The 27021-nt window shown below is 40.7% G+C and overlaps 1 protein-coding gene across 4 annotated transcripts in view; it reads right to left on the minus strand.

Moving 5' to 3' along the window:
* Positions 1 to 27021, minus strand: part of vav3 (vav guanine nucleotide exchange factor 3) — a 97807-nt gene that overhangs the window by 13422 nt on the left and 57364 nt on the right. For 2 of the 4 annotated variants that reach the window (XM_023949928.1, XM_023949929.1), the window contains exons 14-25: positions 26221 to 26353; positions 24500 to 24609; positions 21540 to 21641; positions 18014 to 18105; positions 16908 to 16930; positions 15053 to 15071; positions 10805 to 10935; positions 8058 to 8123; positions 5954 to 5988; positions 5713 to 5829; positions 2950 to 3037; positions 2549 to 2678 (exon numbers count right to left, since the gene is read on the minus strand). In XM_023949928.1, the coding sequence (XP_023805696.1) occupies positions 2549 to 2678; positions 2950 to 3037; positions 5713 to 5829; positions 5954 to 5988; positions 8058 to 8123; positions 10805 to 10935; positions 15053 to 15071; positions 16908 to 16930; positions 18014 to 18105; positions 21540 to 21641; positions 24500 to 24609; positions 26221 to 26353 (1046 nt within the window). Of the gene's footprint in view, positions 1 to 2548; positions 2679 to 2949; positions 3038 to 3624; positions 3932 to 5712; positions 5830 to 5953; positions 5989 to 8057; positions 8124 to 10804; positions 10936 to 15052; positions 15072 to 16907; positions 16931 to 18013; positions 18106 to 21539; positions 21642 to 24499; positions 24610 to 26220; positions 26354 to 27021 lie in introns of those variants that run through there. The other 2 variants (XM_023949930.1, XM_023949931.1) reach the window with 2 other exon arrangements.

Below are 27021 nucleotides of genomic sequence, written 5' to 3' on the forward strand. Positions count from 1 at the left end.
GAAGACTGACGCGTCTGCAGAGTTCAGCAGAAACAGCAACTGCAGGCATGAGAGCCTCGATGCGTTCAAGTACCTCGCTAACTATCAGAAATGTTGGCGACGCAACAAATAAAAACAACTGAAAAGTGAGTCTAAGCACATTCCTGGACAAGAAAATACTTCTGAATGCATGGCAACCTTTTTTTAGTACATTTCAAACTAAATTAACTTTCTTATTGTGAACCTGAACGTTCCTAAAATGTGTTGGCTATCTTTTGAAGTATTTAAATACTGGATTTAAATATGAAATATTTCCCTACATATTAAAGTGGAAAAGCTGGACATCCTGCTATTTTCATGTTTCAAATACCTTATTTTATAATTTGTTGAATGTTACATAGTGTGTGAAATACAAAAAAACGTCTTTAAAGAATTGGTGTTTAGTCATTTTCCGCTGCGGCTAGCCTTGACTAAACAGACACCAGAGTCATTTATTTTGGGGAAAAAAACAAGATATTAGAAAAAAATCCCAAGACATTAGAAAACATACGACAATGTAAGAAAATAGGCGAAAAAATTCCAAAAAATGAAAAAATGGAAAGAACAAATGAAGACGTAAGAAAAAATACGAACACATCTGAAAAAAATCGGAAAAACTGTAAAAAAAAGAAAACGGACATTAGAAAAAATACCTAGAATCTTAGGTCAAATACCGTAATCCCCGCCCCCCCCCACCCCCGTTTTCAGGGGGTTGGGGACCAGAGACTCCATAAATAAGCAGAATCTATGAATATGGAGAACCACCTCCACCCCGGTGGCAGCAGAATGTCCGTCACCGATCCTTACTCATCAAAAACATTTCTGATGCTTTGTAAAACATTTATGAAAGAACATACTCAACTTAATTCAGAGTAATAGACTGAACCATAGTGTACTTTATAACATTAGAGGAGTGTCTCTCTGTCTCTGTGCCTAAAACCAGGAGTCCATGCTTCCACCTTCATTAGTTAAGTGCGATGAAGAGGCCAGTTTCTTCCTTCATTCATTAATCTGCATGATAATTATTTTCCGCAAATATCTTCTTCAGAGTACCAGGATATTTTCTGGCTGCTTCTGAGTCATGCAGGGGCACAAACTTGGGTAATAGCGATGCAGGAGCCGCTGGAAATAGGTGTGAAATATTCTTTAGCAGCCGGCGAGGAAGCTGACGGAGCGGCGAGCTCTTCATCTCCGCCTCCCTCCTCCCCCTCCTCCTTCAGACGCAAAAGTCTTGTGTTTAATCTTAGTGATGAACGTAAAGCGATCCGCGGATACGTGAAACCGCGAATGTTGAAACGCAAACAAGCAGGGGAACACTGTATTAAAGAAAGAATGGAGTCAAAAGAGTCATAATTTCAGAGGGCTCATATATTTGCTTAGCTGTAGTTCCAATTCTCCATGTTCCACGACGCTCCAAACGATTTGATCTGCAGTGATCCGACTGAGAGTGTTATCTAAACTAATAGCATGCTCTGTAGATTCTCTGAGCACCGTTTGACAGATGAGTCAAACGCAATTAAAACAGAGGAGACTTGACCCTCTTGGACCAAGTCCCACTGATCAGCTCCTGATTCCTGCTTCATATGTCATCTACAGATCTATCTGGAACAAAAACAAACAGGAATTTAAATCTGTTTAAAAATAAATTAGTGCCTGGCCATGATTTCAATTTTTTAAGCAGGAATAATTACATGATTTACTGTGAATAATTCCAATTATTACCATTTCTGGCTGCAAAAATGTATCAATTAAATACATTTACAAAATAAAAAATAATTTGTCAGGAACATGCAACAAAAAATACATTTTTTAAAACTTTATTAACTTTTTTTTCTTTTTTATACTGCATAGAAACAGTCTTACCTTTGAATAAAATAAAATAAAACACTTTTTTGAGTTCAATCTTTATATACATTTTTAATAAGAAGTACTTAATTCAAAACTAGAAACAGAATTTAAATTTACAAATTTGTAGTTTTTTACTATTAAAATGATCCTTTTTAGACATTATGCTTTATGGTCATCAGGTCAAGCTTTTTACTACCTTAAAATAAAAATAACTTCTACAAATAATTTTGACTATCTCCTTAATAAATTGTGATAAAGTGTGGATTTTTTAGCATGGATTTCAAAACTGAATTCCCTGCAAGTTTTTTTGTTGTTGGTCACCCCACATGTATTTAGCGTGAAAGCGTCATCATGATGTTCTGATTGGCTCTCCTGGTCTTTCTTCCCGCCTTTCTCTGACGTCGTCTAGTTTTATATTCGTTAATGAAATGGTCAATACCTTGTAGTTTTTAATAAATATTACTTCTGTCAGCAAAAACATTTAGCTGAAGCAGACTGCGATGAACATTTGACCAATATAGGAACGGAAGTAGCATTGAATTAAAACATGTAAACAAAAAGTACCTTCAAATAATCATCAGCATTAACTCAGTGATGAGTTAACTAAATAAAAATGGTTTTGAAGTCGGGATTTTAACTCTGCTCTTTGAGCGGATAGCGTCTCGTTAGCAACAGGACTCACTGTTTCCTCCTGATCGGTTGAGGCGATGCACAGCGGCGTTCTCCGCCTGGCGGTAGGGAAACTGCAGGGTTGTGTCCAGACTCTTGAAGCCTTCTCTCAGGGAGTGGTGCTTGTAGTACTCGATCAGCTCCTTAATCAATGCACAGGCACACAGCCGTAATGAATCCAACAACTGTGCGTCGCATTTACGCCTCAAGTGTTACGACTACAAAAACACACGACTCTGCGCATTTGGACATTCCACTTGAAGAAGAGGAAAGCCTATGCAGAGATATGTTTTATGCACACGACTGGACAAAAAAAGTCTGTTTTTGGATGCTTCATTAGCTGGACGGGATCATTTATTTATGAATTGCAGTGGTGGAATGAAAGAATAAATACAAAAGATAGAAAAGACTCACTAATATGCTCCTGAACTTCTTGTTCTCTGCGATGTAGTAGCAGCCGTCCTTGGTCAGGATCTTTATGTGCTTCACATCATTGTTGTACCTGTGGGCCATTGAATAAGTTATGAGTATAATTTTCCTCTCTGATCACCGCCATCGATTTGTGGCCGGCCTCTGGCCCTCCCGGAGAGCCGGGCCATCCCTCTAACGCGCGGGGGGACCCGAAGCTCGGTGGCCAGAGAGCGATGGGTGTTTAGGAGGCAGTGTGTGTTCCTGCCGTTGTGTTTGCATTCACAGAGGTGGCTGATGGGAGCTCGGAGTGTGGAACACAAAGGCTCCTTTGAGAACAGCTTTGCTGCAACAATCTGTGTAAGTCTTGTTCTGTTTCTCAGTGTTGTGATCAAATCCAGGTAGCAGGTGGCTGGAACATTGTAGCCAGGAGAAGCTCCCATTTATTTACATGCTAATATGTTCACATTGTCAAACAGAACTCCATAAATGCCTGTTTTTGTGCAGTTTTCTCACAAAAACATGACATTTTTATCGGCGAGGTTCAACCTTTTTCCGATCATTTCATCTTAAAATGGCTTTCGTGATTTTTGAATCGAATTTTGGCTTTCCTACTAAATTTTAAGCTACATTAGCGTTTTTACCCAGAGAGCTTTCTGCAGAGCGGTGTACGTCTAAAATAAACCTATTTTAATATTCTATGATTGACCTTTAATTGAATGAAAGACAGAATAAGGTCATTATTTGTAGTTTCTTTTATTTTAATAAAAGAAAGTCCTCCTCTGTGGTGGGGCGGGGCGGGGGCGGGGCTGTCAGCTATTAGAAATCCCAAAACCACAAAAGCAATCATTATTTTATCTTGAGATGGGGAGCAACAGGATTTTTCTAGCCCGCCGCCATTGCGGGAGGCGAGCATTTCACTTTGAATCCAGTCGGCCACGCCTCCACCTGTGAGCAGATTCCAGCCAAGCAGAACACCTGAGTCCGGCTGGAACCATTCGCCATAAAACAAAACCCACATTTCTATTATTCTTTTCTGCTGACAGAATAAGGATGAATTGAGAAAAAATCCAATAAAAAAAGCTTCAAAAATAAAAAAAGCTACAGAATTCCAGGACAAATATCAAATGGACAGCAGTGCATCCAGAAGACTGATTCCTTTTTTTGGGCTCCTTGGAAGCTAAAGTCACACAGACTGAAATGCAGACAACGTGAACATTAAAATTTCCCAGCCTGAAGTTGTGAAGTGCCTCTTTGTGTTCAGCTGAACAGAAACTGTTTCTATACGTGGCACAAAGGAATCTGTGAAATTCCCCTGGATTTATTTCTTGTCTTTTTATTAAATAAAAACACTAAAAAACACAGATTTAGGCCCTACAGGTTCCACACTTTGATAAACTACAAGAATCTTTTCATTATGTTGTCATTCGTATTAGAATTGTCCACTGAATATTGAATATTGTTAATTTTAATTGCATTGCTGAGCTAACTTTTGTTTGTGGTGTTTGACAGGTTTAGCATTTATTTTGACATTTGAATTAATTTTCTTCATTTTTCCTTTATAACTTTTTTTTAGCCAATTAAAAAGTAAAGGTTTAATACTAGCATTGGTAAGCTTTTTCAGCAAACATTGTCTTCACTGTGCAACTTTTAGCAATATTTAAAAAAAAGCAAATTTTTTCTTTTTCTTCTCTTCTCTTTATCTTTATCCAACAATTGTTAGGTAGTTTCAACATAATTAAACAAAATGATTCCTTTCTTTTAATCAAAACATTTATAATTGGTACATAAGAACATTGTCTATTTAAAAAATATGTATTATTAAACACAGCCTTACATTTTTGATTATAAATAATTATAAATCATTTCATGCATTTATAATTGGAAATATTTGATAAAGGTTTCTTTTCTTTCACAAAACAAACTAAGAACATTTTTAAAAGTAGCTTTTTAATTGCTCATTACTTGCTTGTACATGATTTTAATTAGCAAATGTTTTAAGTCATTGTTGAAAGCACAATGTATTTTTGACCTGATCCATGATCAGCATCTTGTTTGATCAAGTCCACTCCGCCCACTCAGACTGGGGTTAAGCACATCCCCCTCCCAAGATCCTATTAAACGGACTCCTCCAGCTCTGCAGTGCAGCTGGGAGTTGCATCAGGTCAATACTGTGGTTTGGCTAGAAGCTAGCAGAAACAAACAATGAACCCTAATTGTTTTTTTTGTAGCTAGATAACCAGGGGAGCTAATCATCTCATCTCGCAGACACATATACCAGCTGGGGTCAGAGGAGGACAAAGCGAAATGTCTGAATTTGAGCACTGGCCATCTCCTTAAAGGTTGATATCAATGTTTATGGAACCAGGATATCATCTGTGTTAAAGCATATGATTAGTGATATGCAGATTTTACAGGGGTTGTAGGTACTTGATAAGTAAATCCAGTAACTTATCTTGACATGTTTTATTATTCATTTCAAACCAACTCTGACAAATAAGGTTGTCTTTTTGTTTTTTTTCTACGCACTGAAGATCTAATAACGCTTTGACACCTGCAGGACAAACCGATATTAGATCAGCCTCCGGGGCGAGGGAGCCTACATGAAGGGCCAATTGGTTTGACTGTGTACGATGCATTTAGTGTCACTACAGACTGTCGAGTCATTTCCCCTAAACAAGAACATGAAATCTCAATCAGCTGGGTCCTAACGAGTTTAACGCAGCGAGGCATATTATTGCTAATTAAGGAGTCACACGTTGGACCTACTTTATGCTGATGGCGTACTCGGTGTACTCTTTGCTGCGATGGCGAACCAGGTAGGTGCTGTTGACTCGGTTTATGAGCTCCGCCTCTGCCTGCAGTCTCTCCATGGGACCTGCAAACCTGCAGCAGGGAAAAATGGTGTGTGTGTTTATGCATTCAGGTTGAAGCACGCCGGATTGCATTTGTGTCTGCGCTTCCTTCCGCCCTGCGATGCGTTTCGGCCGGGGCGGAGGTGTGAACGTACCAGGGCTGGGAGGAGAAATCGACAGGCTTCGGGACCTGGAGCAAGGGGCAAAAAGAAGTGGACATGTGTTTTTGTTGTTGTTGACACTAAGCTCTCACTAATCTGACACAAACTCAACCCCTTTAGCGTCAAAAAAAAAAAAAAAACCATGTCAGTGGCGCCAGAGAAAGGCTTCCAGCCTGATACTTATGACAGACGCTGTTACGCAGAACAGCCTCAATAAAACCGCTAAGTGCTCTCCTTATCTTTACTGCACCGAGACATGGCAGTAGGAGTTTATCAGCAGGAGGCTTCATTCTGCTGACGCAGCAGAACCGTCTGAGTTTGAAACGCAACATGACAACCCCAGCTGTGCCAAACGAAGAAAAAGCACTTTTGCTTAGCGTCCCACTTCAAGAAAATCACTGTTTCTATCCATCAAGAAATGACATATTTATCTGAAACTAGTATTTCTTTCAGGTACATTGCAAAAACACCACATTTTTACAAGTATATTTTGTCTAGTTTCAGGTTCAAATTTCTCTTTATACTTGATAGAAGACCAAACTAACCTACTGGTAACTTTTCAGTAACACTACGCAAAATTTTTGAGCAAAGGTTTGGTTTGTGAATAGTTGGAGGTCTAGCTGTAGACGGAGGTTGACTTATATCCTCTTTTTTTTTTTTTTTTTGGTTGTCTGGACCCATGGAGGGTCGTAGAGAGGAGCGGCCGCATCTTAACCCTTGTGCTATCTTGTGGGGTCCAGATGACCCCCACACTTACATTGAGGTGTTGTCCCTACCATGATAAAGGTGGATAGATTTCATGTAATCCATGGACACCAGTGAAGATCACAAATCATTGAAGAAAAAAGGTTCAGTGCACTGTCTAATGTTGGGAGTTGGGTCATGTAGACCCACTAAAGTGCCTTGGATAGCACAAGGGCTAAGGGGAGCGCAGGTGGGTCTTGAAGTTCCCCTGAGGCTTGTACGGCTACCGTGAAGGATGTCATGAAAGTGGAACGTACGGTTGTTGGGTTTGTGGTAAGTCAAGTATTCGTAAGACTAATGTATGTTGCCAAACTAATGGCGGTACGGGTGACACTGTCGTCCGGTGCCCTTATGTCACACTGTACTCGTTAGTAAGGTGTGAGTACTGGCTCATGACCGACCGCACACAAACGTCAGAAAGCCCTTAACAGTCAGGATTGCGCACTTATCACTAGAACAGCCCCAAGAGACTCTTAGCGCACGACTTGGGGTGGTAAATCTATCCTTGCTGCTCAACATGACCTGTAACTTGCCCGTAGAGAAATGTGCCTGAATATTTCCGCTCTATGGCTTCACCGAGTGATCTACAACCTCAATGTGTATCTCGTGTAGGTTAGCCCAGTTTTCGTGATTCGTAGGTTTTATGGTACATAACAGTAAAAATAGATTGAAATCAAATCAAACTTTAAAAACATAACACAAAGTGCGTTACATTAAACAAAATAAATAATATAAAAACAAGCGCAAAATCAAAATAGAGCTCCCTCCCCAGACCTACACACAACCCCCCATCCCCTAACTGATGAAGATAGACAATGGAAAATAACTTCAGAAGACAATAGTTTAAAGGTAAGCACATTTTATACCTAAGACAAATGATCTTAAAATGTGTCATTCTACTCTCACTTTTAAGATAAATATGTTTTAGAATTAAGGTGGACTTGAAGTGCTTAAAATAGGACATATTTGGAGAAAAGGTGTATAAATATAATCACTTTAGAGATATGAAATTCTTTTTGAGCAAAATACGCTTTTTTTAACCCTTAAGCATCAGAACTGTGGCTCCGGCGTTTCCATTCTTTCCACTGTGATAACTCTTCTAACCGTTTACATAATTAAAGTCATTCCAGCGGATTCTGCAACACTTTACGTTAGCAATGCACTGCATTTTGCTCTGCATCAGACTCGGCTGATTCCCCATGATGGCGTAAATGGCCAAAGATTTACGAGACGTCAAAAGCGACAACTTATTTTAAAAAGACATAGAAGGCAAATTCTACTCTTCTATTTCACCTAAAACATGAAAAATAACTTGGAAAATATCTTTTTCCAAAGTAGAAAAAAAGCTGCTTACGCATGGACAAGGCCGCACGGCTTCACTCGGGAAGAAGCCGACTTCTTTTGTCTCCAGGATTCTGCCCTGAAAGCACAGACACATAATTGTGTTACGCACATCTGGCCGAGCGCGTTTTCAGAACACAGGAGCAATGAGCCGGCAGCGCAAACACACAGCGGCAGCTCGCTGTCGGAGGAATTATTCCTGGCAGGAGGCGAGGAAGAGTTCCTTAGTTTTCTCAGGATGATGAGCCTTGAAGTATATTTGTTTCCCTCTGTTTATTGACAAAAGCAAACACTTTTTGTTTAATTTGGGCATTTTTTAAGTTGAAAAGGAAATGACTGGAAGTTTAAAACTCCAGCTTTTGTCAAACAAACACTAACATCCATTTAAAAACCATTTTTCTGGTTTATTCGTTTCTTGAAAAAGAAACAAAAGAAGAAAAAAAAGAACCCTTTTTGAATTCTGTCACAGCTCCAGTCGATAAGTGGTTAAGGCGCGCCAGATTCAAGGGGATTTATTCGTCACACGCTGCACACTCTTCAGGCCGTGCACGGATATTAGCCTCCTGCCGTGAACGCCTGACACAAAACCAAAAATATATAGAGAAATGCATCCAAAATGAATGAGGGAAGCATTTACCTGAAGCTGGGAGATGAGAAACACAACTAATCCAACTCTTAAAATGCAGTAAAACCATTCCCTTTTACTTTATTTTTTTCAAAAAAGGACTTGACCTCGTTAAAATGTGTCTAACGTACAAAAAATACCAAACAAATCAGGGATTTCCCGGAGTCTCAGAGATGCTCCTTGACTTATATGCTATGATGAGTTCTTCATCAAACAAATGAACGCATAATAATTACCAATTACACCAGCATGGAATTAACCAGGCCTAATGAAGCTTTTCCTAATGATGGATTCCAGATTAAGTCATCACGTTTTTTTCCCCCCAGTAAATGTCAATATTAATCCAAGCAAACCTTTTTTTTTTCATTTTAAGAACAATAAAGTTTCATGTTGGCATGGCAACCCAATCCCACTATTACCACTACTTACTGCACTATATACAGGGTCGGAGCTAGAACGTTTTATATAGGGGTTGGGAGGGGGGCAGAAGACTTTGGAAGGGTGGCAAAACACCAGAGTGGAAGGCCATTAAAAACTAAATGATTTGAAATACACATTTTATTATTATTATTTTGTTATTGTTGTTATTCTTTATTTAAAATATGCTAAATATGTTTAAATAAAATGCTTTTGTTATTTTTGTAATGCTTAAAGAAGTTTGTATTGATGATTTTAATAATAATACTATTATTGGCTCAAAAACTGCGGGGCCACCCTAACCCCCTATATAGTGCGTTCTCCTTTTTGTAGGGCTGTCTGAATCTACAATTCCAAAATCCAGTGAATTTCCCAGAAGTCTCTGCGAAAAACCAGTGTGCATCGATTATAGACCACAATGCATTGCGTCTGAACAATTTTTGCCAACAAAAATGTATTTAAATGTATTTTTTTAATAAATCATCAACGTTTTTATCTTAAGAACACAGTGGATTCATAAATAATTGTCGCAATACACATTATCAATTAGATTTTAACTTCGTAAAATCGATGATGTCATGTGTGCCGTTAAAAAAAATAAATAAATAAAGTAGTGAGTATGGTGTCCAAATTGCTTTTAAAAACCAGGGCACTACATAGGGCCACACTTTAGAGCTTTTTGGTAGTTAGGGGTTAGGGTGGGAATTCGGACACAACCCTGATTAACTCATGGCTTTATGACAGGCCCCCATCCTATTTTTTTCAGTCAAAGTTGACATGATTTTAAACCGTATTTCAGTTGAACTACTTTAAAGACATTTTGTGAAGGAACCTTGCTCTTTTCGGGGGTCAATCTTCTCCTGTTGTGCTCCTCCGCTGCATCCTCTCACAGACTAATCATGATCAAATCTGCTTACACAGAAAAGGTAAACAGACGGCCGCCGCTGAAAGAAATGAAATTACTGCGATCGATTCCATCTGTCACACATTCCTGGAACAGAAACGATTATAGAGCTGCTGCCGCAAAGGTGATGGGTATTGAATGTTTGCTAACTATGGGTCTGATTCTTCCTCCAGAAACACTTTCACACCCGCTAATTGAATTCTTTCTGCGTTTTAACCATTTTTTATTCAAGTGTAGGGAGATTTGCTGGAATCAGATCATTTGAAGGGTATATAAGTGGCTTTGCAGACTGTAAAAACAGCCAAAGTAGATGTAATCTTCCTGAAATGAAAGACCCACTCAGATGAAAATCGTGTTTTGGTGATTTCAACATGTTCTTGTGGTATTTTCATAATCATAATCACAAGACATCTGGGAACACTTTTAGAATATATATCAAAAAATGATCAGAGTGGGACTTTAAATAAAATGTTTTTAAAAAAAAATGTAAATGTGTTTTAAGAAGTTGTTCAATATTAGACATTAAGGGACACTTTTTGTGTCTAAAAACTGCAATGGACCACAAGTCAGGATGTTTCCTGAATCAATCACTAGTTTTAGTTTGAGTTTCAGGAAGTGCTTTTATTTTGTAGTAGTGTAAAATGTAAACATCAGTGGCTTATGTTCCCGCAAAACTTTTCTCGATGACAAGATTGTTTTTGAACTTCTAACCCTGTGATTTACCTGGAATAATTCAAGTGACGGCATCAAACCAGCACAAGCAGATTTAATGAAGTTTAATGCATCTTCCCAAACACTCTGTCAAATACCTCACCTGCCACCATCGGCTCTGCAGGTCGGCACATATCAACTCTATGATGTCTCCCGTTTGGATGTAGAGGGCTGGGCCAGAGGCGGGGCTTGGGTCGCCGCTGTAGTTGGTGACGGCGAGCATCTTGGGTAATCCTTTAAGAAAGAAGAACATCATCTAATGAATGTCATGGCAGGCGTCTGATCATTGTTGCCTAAATTTCCTTCTAAAAAAAAGTAAATCCAACTTTATTTAAAAAGTAATTTACATTTTATGCACTGCAGAGACCCGCAACAAAAGAAGACAGACTTCAAAATTAATGTAAATATTTTTTTCAATTCATAAAAGTAAACAAAATACAATAAATTGTACATGTACTGATATAATACTTAACAAATAAATAAATTACAAAATAAAAGATTCAAATCCTGAATCCGACTTCATCACTACGATCTCCTTTTCCCTCCTCTCGTGTCTAAATCTCAAACAAGCTTCGCTATAGTCGACCGGTGAGCAGATCCTCAAAAGTGGCGCCAAAGACACGAGTCCCTCGCAGTTAAAATTCAAGCGTAAAAATGTGGTGGGGAGCGAAGAAGTCATTGGCGGCGAACAGATCTACTGTATCTCTGCCATCTCCTCCTTCGAGATCAGCGCCCCCGCCTGAAAGGGAGCTCTGGAGACAAAGAGGCGAGGAGAATGGAGTCTCGGGGGAACCAATCGGATTGCTACCCACATGAGGACGAGCCGCGCGTTAGCGTACCTTTGAAAATAGACAACGAGAGGAGCGTTTTAAAGATTATAAAACACTTCGGGCTGAGGCAATCAAACGCCCATTGATTTTAACACCGCTTCAGTCAGAAATCATTTTCTGCGGCATAAATGGACGTAGGGGCTGGAGGGGTAAAAAGGGGGAGAGTGAAACGATTAGAGTCTCTTCGCCGCATCGCCTGCTGCATGTCGCTCCAGCTCTTTTACTGGGGCAGGTCATACATGTGCCCGTGTCTGTCAGCACGCTTTGATAGTCTGAGATGCTCAGGCAGTTTAAGAAAAAAAACAACAACAAAAGTATCTAAAAAACTGGCTAATAAAATGTTTCTCAAAGATATTTTATGTAGGAAGAAGAGTGGGAAACAGTGATGAGGTCACAGCAAATTCACCTGAAAGTGAACTGAAGCTTTAATGGACCGTTTATTGTTCTAACAGGAAAGTTGAAGAACTAAAACTAATGTCTGTTTTCTTGTTTTGTTAACTATCACCTGTAGCTTAAATTAGATGGATTTAGTCATTTATAGAGTTATGAGGTGCACTGTCAATGAATGGTCTGTTTTCGAACTTCTGTGATAAATAAGGTGCATCGATCCATAACATGCATTAAGCAAAACAAGAGTCTGTGAGTCAGTCAGACTTTATTACTGCTCTTGGGGCGTTTACAGTAACTCTAAAACTTAGTTGAAAGACGCAACACGTTAGGTACGTTAAAAGCGTTAGCCAGTTAGCGTCTTTACAATACCTGTAACTCTGTACCTTTGTTAGTAACACATAAAAAGAAAAACACTGTTAACGTATTTACAATAATACCCCACTCTGTTTGCAGCGTGTAAAAACCAGACTAACGTTGCTGTGACTATGCTAACTCAAAACCTTGTATTATGTAAAAAAACCAACACTCCAACGCGCTACATGTTAGCTGCGTTAGCGTATTCACAAAATACCCCACCTTTTTGGAACACGTAAGAAGACAGACTAACGTTGCTGTGACTACGCTAACTCCAAACCTTGTAACATCTATAAATATTTGTATATTGGAATAAACAGTGAGATACCACTATGTGTTAGTGTATTCACAATAACGCCAGAGCAAACACAGTGGTTATGTCCGAATTCCCACCCTAACCCCTAAATACTAAAAAACTACATAGTGCGGCACTATCTAGCGCCCTGAATTTTAAAAGCAATTCGGACACCATGCCCACTACTTTTCTTTTTGTTTGGCGGATATGACGTCATCGTCTTCACAAAGTTAAAATCTAATTATTATGAGCATTTTGCGATAATTATTTATGAGTCCACTGTCTTCTGAAGATAAAAACGTTGATGGTTTATAAAAAAAAAAAGATTTAAATACTGTAAATTCCGGACTACAAAGCGCACCCGATTACAAGCCGCACCCACCCATTTTCACGTTTTTAACTGCTTTTAAACATACACAAGTCGCATTGGAGTAAAAGCCACATGTATTAGGCAACATAGTAAATCTGACCAATCACGTCCTGATTCCCAAACACACTGTGGGAGGAGTCAGCCTTTCTCATGGACTCATGCATTTTGAGTATACCCACACCCGCTAAAAACCATGGTGTTCTGTTTTTGTATTCTGTTCACAAGTTCCTCAGTTATGGTTTTTTTATTTTTTTATTTTTTTTTGTTTTTTTTTACTTATTGACAATCTAGGTATCATACATAAAATTAAAAACAGTAACCATATAATCAACATTACATCCCTCAGTTATGATGAGGAAATTTACATCCGCGATCCCCCATTTCCCATGAGTCTTAGGGGTTAAGAGGCGGGGCCTCGCCACACTGTTGTACGTGTTTAAGAATGAGCAAGTATCAGCAGTGCATGGAGGGGTGAACGGGAACAGCTCTCCTTCCGCTTGTGTCGCGGCAGCGTTATGGGAGTAACAGGGCTGGTTAAAAAACACACCAGTAAAATAAAGCCGCGGCGACTGAAAAGCGCGCGCCTCAGCGCGATACGCGTGCCCCAGCGCAGCGCGTGCGTCAGAAGTTTCCTTCCACAACAAACACTGTTGCGCCGCGGACGCCTCTCTGCGCTCCGCGCTCGCCCCGCGCGGTCCCCTTCCCATCTTCTCCGACACCTCTGGCCAGGGTGGAGCAAATCGTGTCTGTGCAGAGCAATCGGACTTAATACTGTACGTTTTGTGGATGAGGGGCGAATGCGTTGTTACGTGTGGGAGCCATCAGACTGCCATCGACCCCGCAGCTCTATGTGATGAGCAGCAGGAGAACATGTCTCCAGCTCACACGGAGGCTGTGAGCTTTTCAATGCAAAATTCCGCTCAGTCCTTAGAAACCGTAAAACCGATCACGTAGATTTGTGTTTCCAGTCGTGTCCCGGCAAAATAATTATTCCCACATATTCACGTGCAGCCAGCCGAGTCACTATGACTCAGAGGTAAATTCACTCCGGAGCATGCGCTGTTCTCTCCGTCACTCAGCTGACCAGCTTTTCCAAACCCGTTGGTGATGGTGGATTTTCTCACGCTGCTTTTAACAATTGCTTTTAACTTGAAAGCTTCATCATATCTTAGCGGCGATCACGCGCACATTGGGTCTCATGGCACCAAAGGATTCTGGGATGCGGCCGGGCATGCGTGTTTCGTTTTATTGAACCATGACTGAAGTGTCTAAGACCTGAAGTGAGGTCCATGCTGTTTAGCTGTTTAGTGTGTTGAAAAAAAAAATGACTTGTGCTTGGTGTCAGATAGAGAATTTAAACCATTCACTGAGATTGAAAGTACGTACATGGCGGCCACCAATTAAATCCATAAATTAGCCGCATCACTGAACAAGCCGCAGGGCTCTAAGCGCAGGAAAAAAGTAACGGCTTATAGTCCAGAAATTACGGTACATTATTTGGGTGTCCCGTCGCAATGCATTGTGGTCCATATTCACCAATCTAGTGAGCATTGATGCACACTGGTTTTTTCGCAGAGACTTCTGTAAAATTTCCAGGGTACTGGATTTTGGAGTTGTAGATTCGGACAGCACTAACTACAACATGGCGAACGCATTATAGAGTGCTCTATATAGGGGTTAGGGTGGGAATTTGGATATACCCTTTGTCGGAGCGCTGTGAACCTCTCAAAATTGCACAACCAGAATGAATCCATATACCGTATAAGGAGCTCCGGGTTATAAGGCGCACTGCCACTTTTGAAAAATGTAAGGCTTAAGTTCCCCTTTTAGTGCAGACAATTTGGTAATTTTAACTTATCTGGTATTTATTCTCATGTTTATAGATTTATTTTTTGAGGTATTTCTTTACAAGCTAGGAGCCAAAACACATGACCTGAGGGTTAAAATGTCTGTTTAAATATTCAGTCAGGAAACGGCTACAATTGAGTAAAATTTAAATTGCTCAATGGGTTGAAACATAAAACTTTTCGGGTTAAGTTAGACAAAATAATCCTTTTTCTCTACCGCACATGTTATAAATTTCTAGTGAATAATTTATTGTTTTTTGCTCACCTGGATCTCGATGTTTGGCCTGTGAAAACAAACACACAGTTAAACTCAAACTGTACCTGAATATTTAAATGTCACGTCTGTTTTTAAAGTTTTTAGAAATCAATTCTCATGCTTCATGCAGTAGTTTAACTGGAAAAAGAATTTCTCGTAAAGATTCTATAGGCTGCTCCTGTTTTCACATTTACATATATATATCTTAAAGAAGTTCAAAGCCAGTTAAGAAAATGCCTTATTAAAGTCTTTGTCCTCCTGAATACCAGAGAAAAAGTTTTGTCCAATCAAAACATACAATTTTGATTGGACATCATTAAAAAGCCCTGGATGTTCTCTGTGGGAATCAAAACCACTTGATGTTGTTGTTTCCCTTTCAGCTTTTCCCATCAGGGGTCGCCACAGCGAACGAGTCGCACGGTAAACTTGGCAATGTTTTACGCCGGATGCCCTTCCTGACGCAACCCTCTCAAAGCAACCGGGCTTGGGACCGGCACAGAAGTGGGGAAGGGAACAAGGGGCAGCCCGGAGTCGAACCCTGGTTTCACGGACGGAAGGCGCCGCAAACCAGCACGAGCTAAACTGGCTCCCAATCAAAACCACTTGATGTGGTAGGGAGATATTCAGGTTTAGGAATGTCCTCTACAGAGGACAAATGTGCATTCCTGGTAGTCAGCAGGATATGATTTGTTATGTATCATCAATAGCTGTATTCATATGCACAAAGCCTCAGTCACACGCTGCCGGATTCGGGTTTGACCCACACCGGTGCTGCGGGTTTTTGGGTGTTCCGGACCTGTGGAGGGTCGGAGAGAGCAGCGCGGTTCCTTTGTGACTTGTACACACACTTTAAGGGGCGTCAGGAAACTGGAACGTACCATTGTAATGCGTGTGGTAAATATACTTGCACGGATAATGGAAGTTGAACGTGTTTGTGGCGCTCCAATGATCAATTTTCTAAAGGGTGACACTTCTGCGTTTTGCAAAAGATGCCACCCAAACGTCACTACCAAATCCGAGGCGCTGATTGGTCAAAATTGTTACTTTTCTTGTGTTCAACTGCCGAGTGCTTAGAAACTTGCGTAGTGACACACGTGTGCGAGCGTTCCCCGAAATATATTTACATAGCGTGTTTACAAAGACCTTTTATTGAAAGTAGTTGTGCAAAAGCGCACTCTACTCACTTGAACAAAGACAAATTTGTATGAAACGCCTGCAACTATTGTGTTATATAAGTGTTCTTTCAACTTGTCGCCTGAAGCGTGCCAGTAAAACAACCTATGCATGAACATTTTTGCCTTACGGGCTCGTTGAGCGGTTTACTGGCCAAAAATTTCAAGCGAGCCTGGTGCTGGTTTGCTCATTTTTCACCCGCAGTGACTGAGGCTTTTGGCCTCACATTTCATGACTCGCAAATATATCTTAAAGATGTTCAAAACAAATAGTTTTATATGGATCTACTGTGATGAATCAATACTTTTCTTTATATGCATATTTATCTGCATTTATGTGCAAAAAAAAAGCTGAGAAGCAGCAGACACGGTTTGCACCTTAGAAGCGCTGCAGAGCTGCAGAAGATGTGATCCTCAAAGCGGGACGTTTAGTCCATCGTTTGCATCAAAAAGCAGCCTGTTTCATCATTTCCTGTGCAGCAAGCGGCAGAAGCAGCTGCTGCTGACACCACTGCAGCCTGAGACTGTTAACAGGTCAGGTTGTTACTCAGAGGGAAATCGGTACTTTTTCCAGGCTGTGGAGCAGCTGCAGTCAATTTGGGTCTGCAGAGCAGAGCAGCCTTCAAAGTGCAGTAAACACACACATAGACACACGCAGAGAGACGGAGGAGGAAGCGGCGGCGGCGGCTCACCTGAGTTCTGACAGAGCTGGAATCTGAAAGAAGTTGGAGAACAGGCATGGTGAGTGACGGGCCGGCAACCACACTCCTGCATGTGCTCATCGCCTCCCTCATTAGTGAAGACGGCGGACGCTTTGTTATCTACTGCTCGCCTTCTACCTGACACCCGAACACCAAGAAGCGAGATGCTGTGGCGGCGGTGGTTTTTGTGCTCCAGCGCTTTCCTTTTTATTGCCTCCCTTAGGGACGGATTACACCTTTTCTCCTTTAGATCGGAACACGCCCCTGCACCTGTGCAAACAGACCCACCCCCCGCACACCGCCACCCCTCCCCTGAGGGCATGTTGTTGTTCACCTTGACCCGCTCGTAAAAAGATAAGCACAAGTGACTTATCACTTTTTTTTTTCTCTCTCTCTGCACAGAAAAGTTTCTGCACCCCGCTCTGATTCACGCCAAAGTTTGCACGCCAGCAAATAAATCGTAAATACTTTTTTCGAGCACTTTACCCTGACACGCACACATTGGGATGACGTGCTAAGCTGGTTTTTGCTTTTTCCATTCCCCGCGTTCCTTGTCTCTGAGCTGTCACGGCGCCGGCACCGGGAGCTGAGTGACAGATACACAACAGGGGCGTAATGAAAAAGTCTGGAGTTTCATAAAACTCCTCGGTAAAACTACTATTAGGCTTTGGGGAAACGCGCGGCGACTGACAGTGACATCGCCTTTAAGGTGCTCTGATGTGTCAGAACCGCCTGGGGAAGCCGCCGAGACGCTTTTTGAGTATCTGTGAGAGGGATCGAACGCTCGGATGCCCTTAGTTTAGGGGAATCAGGGCATGCACAAAGGTTTGTGCAGCTGCAGGAATTCCCACCAAGCTGTATTTCTATTCCCAACTTCTTTTTTTATCAAATCACTGCAGCTTTTCACAGCAAAATCCTCCTTATTTGTCTCCAGACAGGGTTTTTTTTTTTTGTGGTTATTTTATTCCGTGCAGCTGTGTGACACCTGTCAAAGTTGCTGCTATGCTGCTTGTAGAGCAAGTTTTACAGCTTCTCCAAAGAAAGAAATGTTGCGGTGCGTTGAATTCTGAGGTAATTGCGGCATGCAACAAACCTACCTGTTTTTCCACAGGAGCCGAAGCGACCCAGACACTCTTTATGGGCGCCGAGTCCACACTTGGAGCACAGGTAACCCTGGTTGAAGATGCCCCTAAAGCCAAAAGAGCAACACCAGTTAAGGAGAAACAGTGGAGGCTTTGGAGATTGGACCGGTCCTTTAAAGACCCGCTCCCATCATCTTTTGATCTATTTTCAAAAGGTTTATGCTATTTTTAGGTAAATCCAAAAACCTGTGTCGTTTTTTTAGTTTCTGCAGAGCGGCAGGAGTTCATTAAAAATACACCTCTGCGTTGTGTTCCCTCCCTGTTGCTGAGAGTTTTCTGTTTACACTCTCTCCCATTGGATCTATTGGTCTGCAAGTGGATGCATCAGAATCGAGCAGAGCGGGGAGCTTGTGGCCCAACAGGCATGTTTTCAACTGAAATTTTAGGTGTACTTTTTTTAATATTTGCCCTGCATCTTGAGGAAAATGACACAACAACATGTTAAAAACACCAAGAACACTATTTTTAATTTAGTAGATCTTTAACTGTGAAATAAGGCACATCCTTTCTAAGAGGAGGGCGTTTTGGCCTTCACTCTTTTAGGAAAACGCATTCATAAAGGAAAATATCAAGCAATCAAAGCTTGGGTAGAAATATTAATGAGAAATAAAATGATTGTAACAAGGAAGGGCAGTTCCCATCTGAATTAGTGCAGATTGAGGAAATATCAAGAAGAGAAAGAGAAGTTGTAAAAATGTTGTTTAACATTGATCTAATGGTTCCATTAAAGCTAAAAAAAAAAAGGTGGTTTTTATTTTTCGAACAACATAACAAATGTCAGAAAAAACACAGTAATTTATTTTTACTGTAAAGTCGTTTTCTTTTATTTTGAAATTTTCCTTTTTTATTTTTAAAATCAATGATTTCCAGTTTTTTCTTATGGATATAATATTCTAAAGTGTTATGTTCTGACATCTGAGCATTTCTACTACTCCAGGTAAAGGTGTACCGTTTTTTTTATTGATCATTCTTCATCAAAATAAAACAAAAATCCCTTCTTTTATTTTAAAGAATCCAGATATCTGACTTTAGCAGCTAACTTCAGCCATAACAAATCTAATTTTGTTTTCACTCAATACATATCAGCTTTATTTATATCGTGCCAATTCATAAGAAAAGCCATCTCGGGGCGTTTCTGCTGCGAAAAATCAATTCAGATCTAACTACACGAAATCTAATCACCTTGAAGGAGCCTGTGAGATAAGACGGGCTTCATAAAAAGTGTAATATCTCATATTCCAGCATTTTTTAAACTGCGTTTCAGAAAGACGGACATTTTTTTAAAGAAAACAAACAAAAAAATCTCTCAAATTAAAAGTCCAGCTTTAAAGATAATCAGGAATTTGTTAGGATAAAAAAACAAAAAAAACAACTGGTTATAAAAGAGACAGGAGCTTTTTGAATGAGAGAGCAGGAAGAAGTGGAAAAATCCAATAAAAACGGCACCACAGTGGAGGTCAGGATGAAAAGGCCACAGAGATAAAAAGGTGTCTTTACAGATATCACTTGTTTAAGACACAAAAATTGATAACTGCAGCTTTTTTTCACAATTTATAAACTTTTTTTTTAATATAAAATTCCATCAGATAAACTCTGTCGCTCCGACTAGCCGCTATGACCTGTTGACGTGACAAGAAAAGTCTTAAAATTCAAAGTCAGCAAACTGAAGAAGTCGTCTATAATGTTGTCAACTCTCATCAATTTATAAGATTATAATATTTGCACTGAAGGGCTAAAAGATGGAACTTTATTTTTTCAGTAAAAACGAATGAAAGTCTGTATTAGAACATTTTTAAGTTGCTTTGCGGTGCTACTTTTCTGACTTTTGTATATTAAAAGCTTAAAAAATGTGATACATTAGGGACATTTGTGGGAAAAAAACAGGTAGATAATGATCTAAAATGAGGAAGAACAAGAGAACTTGGAAGTGTAAAAAGAAAATGCTCCTGATGATAGAGAGGATCATGGGAAGGGTTTCACACAGGTGTAGTTGTCACTTTCCTTACGTTGATTCAGCTCATGTCTAAAAGTGTCAGATAAAGCTTTAGTCTCGTGCACCTGTACGGGCATTTGACCCGAACACGCGTGGTGGGTTTCTGGCTTGTTAGGTTGTAAAGCCGGTCCCGTAGTTCCTTTGAGGCTTGTCTGCCCACTTCATGAAAATGGAACATAGGATTGTCATCCGTGTGGTTAGCGTACTGTGAAGTATTTGTATGGTTTTATGTACCTGTAAGGTACAGATGATGCCTTTATGTAGAATGTTGCACGCACGGCATCCCCTTTGTACAGCGATGGGATTTCCCCACCAACTATATTTCCGATTGTCTAATTTCCTCATTTCTGAAGCTACGTTAATGCCGCCCTTTGCAACGTACATTCTTGTGGCTACTTCTAGTAAAAATTCTATGTACACTTGCGTTTCAGGCTTTCTCATTCAGACCTGTCGCTTTCACGCAAGTTCCTAAAACCATTTTTGGGCTCTAGATACAAAACCGTGTGGAACACAGGTTGAACTTTGACCAATCAGGGACTGAGATTTGGTAGTGAGGTATGGATGACCTCCTTTTGTCCTTTTTAACTCTTGTGCTATTTTGTGGGGTCTAGATGACCCTACTCCCAACGTTAACATTGGAAGTAGCGTCATCTGGACCCAACAAGACAGTGCGCTGAACCTATTTACTTCAATGATTTGTGATCTTCACTGGTGTCCATGGATTACATGAAATCCTCTTCACCTTTATCCACCTTTGTCATGGTAGAGAGAACACATCAATGTAAGGATTGGGTCATCTGGACCCCACAAGATAGCACAAGGGTTATGTCATGGAACCAATGATCATGGAGGAAAAATGACCAACAGTTTGTGACTGACAGGAATTACATGAAACCAAGTCTTATATATTTGGTAAAAGAGCTGCAAAAGAGAAACCGTGAAGCTAGATTCAGGAGATTTGCACCGCCTCGACACATTGTACCAAGACTCTTCTGGCTGTAGGTACATATGCTTGTATCGGGTAAGCGTGTTTAAGAACCCACATTCAGCGTTCTTGAACGCGCCTCACATGTCCAACGTTCAAGTAACATCAGGCTTAAGAAGTTGGACCTGATCTTTAAAGTCTAACACAAGTTTTTATCAGAATAACAGCTCAATAGAACGCATCAAACCCTTCAGGACAAACAGGAATCTATGCTCCTAACAAAAACAATGGTTTTCATCCGTCATCTGTTCTCCTTTAATATTGTTGGTAAATCCATCCAGTCTCCACCAATACTGTTGCCTTGAAAGGGGTTCAACAGCATTTTCGGTGAGATACATCAGGAGACGTAGCCGCTTGGGAGCCAATATTCTTCCAATGATTCAAAACAGCCGCAACAGAGATTCAGGCAAAAGAGGCTTTATCTCTACCGAGCCAGCAGATTGTTAGAAGGAGGAGGGACCACCGTGGCGTGCCTTTCTCTGTCTCGTCACAGCGTCCCTTACCTCAGCAGCATGTGGCAGGAGTTGCAGGAGGTGATTCTGTCGAAGGTGTGCATGCGGAACTCGTGGAAGTTGTCCGCCGCGTTCTCCGGTCGGATGTTGGATCTAAAGAAGAAGAGGGACGTTACAAGTTCAGATTCTCCCGTTCTTCCATTGAGAGACCTCAGCAGTTCTCAAGTATCTTCTGTTTTTAGGCCTCAAACCATAATCTGCTTCTTTTATTTTGAAGCTGTTATTGCAGCAGGTGAACTTTGCCTCACTGGTGCCCCCTTGAAATGAGGAGAACTGCAGGGAGACCAGTCAGGAGGTTTGTTAACCCCCACTGAGACATGGTTTTTATTTCTATCTTTACCCTCTAGTCTCCTGTATTTTCCTGCAAAACATTTTGTCATTCATATTTTTTTTTCTAAGAGCTGTTTATCTTTTAAAGTTATTCAGTTTATGATTAAAATGTGTCATCATTAACAAGATAAATGCAAAGTGTCCAAAAGTAGATGAAAAGAAGAAATGGACCTAAACAGGAGTGACATCATGTTTTATCTAACTACTGAAATCTGCTCTTTTCCATACATATTCTTCTCTCATTTAAAAACTTTAGTAATAAAAATGATGATATGGCACATAAGTCTTTCCCAATCCACATTGGTAAGTGTTGGAGTGAAATAACACTGTTTTTCATTTCAAATTAAAAGTCCTTTCAGGTGCGTAGGAGATGTGGGGAGCTTTTTTTTCACAGACAGCAGATCAACCCGGGAGGGCGCAGTTGTTCCACAAACACCTCCCTGTTGTTAATTTGACCTCCCGAGTCCGCCGCGACAGTTTGGGCTTCCTCACATTATCACCTCGCCGTCTTCTTCAGCTTCGCTTTTCCTCAAAGGCCTGGAACTGGAAACAGTCTTTCACAGGTTTTATTTTATCCTCCTGATTTTCGTCTCTGTTTCCAGCAGCCTCTGATTCCAACAGTGAAGGCACCAGATAGCTACTTTTGACTCCTTTTTCTTTTTTTTAATGTTGCGTCTATAGATAATTATGTAACTCTACTTTTATTTTGGCAAAAAAATCTCTTTTTTGAGCGCTCAATATTCAGTGGAGAAAGTAAAAGACGCTCTAACAAGAGTGAGAAAATGTGAAAAACACAAAGAGAAGAAAAACATTTTTACCTAATTTCTCCTGTGTGTCCAGAGGTGGAGCTACAGGTGCCCCCCACTAATTCTTGAGTCAATATTAAGATCAATATTGACAAAAAAATAAGAAATCATAAATACATGCTTGTTTAAGCATTACAAATAGCAACTCAGCTAAAAGAATAGCTCTTTTAATATTATTAACAATAACCATAATAAAACAGATTGAATATGTATTTTAGATCTTTTAATTTGCAATCGTCTTCTACTTGGGATTTCTCATTTGCCACCCTTCCAAAGTCTTCTGCCCCACCCAAAAATTGATCCATTTCAGTTTTCCGTTGGGGGACGCTTCCGTTTTTTTCTGTCTCCAGTGTCTAAATGTTGACAGAGAACAGTAGCAATAGTGCTAACAAGATTCTTTGAACAAAGCAGCAGTTTGGAGACAGGTAGAGCCTGCAATGCAGACGCTGTTGAGAATTCGTTATCGCCAAGTCAGCAATAACAATTTGTCGCAGTTTTCCTTTTTTGTGGTACCAGCAATGTTTGTGAAACTGTTTACTTCCAGCTTCAGTGACGTTAAGACACAACACTGGTGGTTTATTGGGCGACAAAATAAAAATAAAATCAAAATCTGCAGGTGCATTATTTCCTCAAACCTCTCCCAAAATCAATCCGTTTGGTGGTGAATGCACCGTCTGAATGTGTGAACCAGAGCAGAAAGCCATGAGACAGGATGAGGGGGGAAGAAAAGACGCCTCTGTGTTCCCATTCTGACTGGGGTGTTTCCGTGACTGGTAGAACCGGTTCGCTTGCTACTACTTTATTTATTTATTTTATTTATCTGAATTAGGACAGTGCATATTAAACAATGTTTCAGCAGCTGCTTCAAGATAAATATGCCAGAGAAGCTAAATTTCATCCGTTGTCCTAAAGCAGAATAAAGGGTTCAACAATTACATTTACAATAGCACAATATTAGTGATACAGATATTTACAAAGGCTATTTACTATAAAACTGAGTCTGAAAAAACCCAAGAAGAACACGAATAACAATGTCTGCAGCACTGGTTTGTTTTCAGCCATTGTTTAAGAGCTGTTTTGAAGGTAGAATAGTTTTTACAGTTACTTGTGACTACAACCTGTCACTATGACATGTTGTAATGACCTGTTGCTACAACTTATAGTGATGACCTGTCACTACAACATGTCATTATTACTTGTGACAATTATTTGTCGATACAACTTCTCACTACCACCTGTCAGTACAACTTGTGACTACAACCTGTTGCTACGACCTAATGTTATGCCCTTTCGCTCCGACTAGCCACTACGACCTTTTCATGTGTGAAATTCGTTCTCCCATCGGTGAGCTGCAGCCACGTTCGGAAACCATTTGGTGGTTTAACCCCAAATCCCAACCCTTAATGACCTGTAAAGTGTCAAGCATTTTTAGAGTCTTTGGTATGACTCGGTCTGGATTTGAACTCACGACCTTCCAGTCACAGGACAGACACTATACCCTAAGGCCACTGAGCTGGTCATTATGACTTGTGACAATGGCTTGTCGATACAACTTGTCTCTACAACCTGTCGCTATGACCTGTCTGTCGCTAGAAACTGTCCCTTTGAACTGTTGCTACGACTTTTCACTATGACTACCTTATGACCTGTTGCTATGGTCTGTTTTTTCAGGTTTCTCTTCGATTAGTATGCTCATAAAATGTAGCTCTCTGAGCGCTGGGTTTCAGTGGCACATCTTTTCATTTGGTCCTCCCATTGGCACCATCTGGCTTCGAGAGTGGAACAAGACCTGCTGTGATGGAGTCCCAAACTTACATGGCCATTCCAAACTGCTCCAGCCACTTCTTCTTCAGCTCTTTGGTCTTGAAGAAGAACTCAAAGCCACTCTGGCCCTGATTGTGAGTGAGGTAGAATCCATAGGACCACTGCAACAGATCGGAGTCACAGACAGGAAAGAATTAGACAGATGGGGACAAAGAGATGCTAAGCAGGGGAAGGGGGGACACTGAAGGAGACGTGGAGCAGAAAGGAGGAGAAGGCGAGGGCCAAGCAGCCGTCCCACGAACCCCTGCTGGTTATCAGACAGCATGCACAAACCCCAAACCGTGTTCAGGCCTGTAATCAGCCTTCATGATCCATTTCAAACGTGAGTCCGTCAAAACAAGCATCTGCTGCTTTGATGGGATTGCAAAGACTTTTCTTGGAGACACATTTTAAGGCGGCTAGTTGCGGTTTTGAAGGTCTTGCACTCGAAGGCTGAATGGAGCACAGGCAGAGCAGCAGATCGTGTTTGATGAATGAAAAAAGTCCAGAGAACAGCGTGACCACCGAAAAAACAAAGAGCGGCCGCTTGTTTGTTTGTCTTCACTGCTTCAAAAACCAATAACGTGGAGATTTAGTTCATTTTTTTGTGTTTTTTTTTTTAAACGGAAACAATATCCCCTGCTTAGGTTACCTGCATCGTCGCTCGCACATCACCGCTGCTCTGGTGATGAAGGCTCTTATACCTCCATCATTGCCTCCATAAACATGTCAGCTGCGACTGCGCTATCCGTCACGTCTACCCGTGAACGACAGCGAGTCGGCTCGTTGAAATATGAGCGCAAATGCCCATATGGGCCTAAGCTCCCTAATACCTCCACCCATTTACAACCTCATTATTACCCAAATCAGAGTCTCCTGGCACACCACAGACATCGTTTCTCATTATGATTGGCAATGTTCCCCCAACACACACGCACACACATGGAGCTCAGTATTCACTGTGTGTTTGTGTAGTTAGAACCAAATTGAGGTTTTATGATAACACCATCTGAGTGGGGGGGATCCAGAATGACACTGTTTCAAGTCAAGATGGAAAAACCACAAAATATTTAAGACTCTTTTCTTTTCTTATTTGATTGAAATGAGGCTGGAAGACAAACACAGGTGTGTCATGGCAGCCGGTTTTTATCAATAGGAGCATCTCATTTGGTCGATTTTATGCTTAAAGCATGTAAATAAAAAGGTTGTGGAAGGTATCAGAATACTCGAACATTTGCAATCAGTTACTGAAGATTCAAGTTCAAAGATATGAGATGTCCGAAACCGTTGGTTAACGGTCGCTGTAAGTATAGTAGAATGCAGTGAAAACACACTTCTGGTAATGATAATCGCTTAAAAATTGTAGAATAATGTATGATTTTAAGTACATACATCATTGACTCTATATGATAACTGGACTAAGTGGCCCCCTCCCCTCTTTCCAAAAGGCCAAAAATCCAGTAGACTTTTTTTTCTTAAGTTATAAACTGACCAATAAAGGTTTGTGGTCTCTCGTCGAACGCTTGAAACATTTGATTGGCCAATTCTCCCAACTTCCAACAACCTCACTCCTGATTGGCCTGAGTGGTTGCCATAGAAACAATTACTCTGATTGACTAGAACCAATCACTGCTTACTGACGACATCTGCCTCCAACATGGCTGGGTACGTATTGTGAATTGTGAAACAATCCAGTTTTCATAAACAGTCAATGGATTCATTCAAATCCAGACCTTTCGGTTTTCCTTGTCCGACGTTGGGTTGTTGGTGATCTTGAAGAGGTGCAGGTCAATTACTTCCTTCATCTCGTAGTTGTCTCCGCGCCGCTTGCAGACGATCACCGCCGCGTCAAACAAGAAGATGTGTCTACAAGAGCAAAGACCCAGGCAAAAATCCCACAAAACCATAGCATAAATGTGGGTGGAAGTCACCAAAAAGTCCTCATTCGAGTAAGTACTTAAGTCAAAAAGTGACTAGGAAACAACTATTTTAGTTTTGAGTAACAGTTTTCTTTTCTAATTGAAAAATGACTGGAAGCTGGAATAAAAAAGCATTTTTAACGTGTTTTTGTTTCTCTCGCTCTTCAATTTCAGTCGTTGATTTACAGTTTCAATTAAGACTTTTGGAGTTGAGCCTAAATTTATGTGGTGGCAGGGCTTTGAACCCATTGGCTAGCAGGACATGATTGACATCGGGTGACATGGGTCATGGTGACGTCAGTATCATCTTTAAAACACCATGTGTTGCTGACGAAGTCTGTGTCGTCCCTCCTCTGATGTGGCGTACAATAGTGATAATGCTCTCCCAAAGGTTGGTACGTCAGAGGAGGGACGTCGTAGGCGGGGCCACAACTCGTGACCCGATATTCAGGATCGCCTGATGCTTAAAATGTGCCACAGAACCTTTTATTGTGTGAGTACATTGACCAAACATCAAAAAGGCAAATGGCATTCGGTGTGAGCGTAGCTTCCGGAGTAAAACGTTTAATCCTTTGACATCAGAGCTTTAGCTTTAGTGTTTATATTCTTTTGACT

Source organism: Oryzias latipes, chromosome 20 (genome assembly GCF_002234675.1).
Source record: "Oryzias latipes chromosome 20, ASM223467v1".
Taxonomy (NCBI): domain Eukaryota; kingdom Metazoa; phylum Chordata; class Actinopteri; order Beloniformes; family Adrianichthyidae; genus Oryzias; species Oryzias latipes.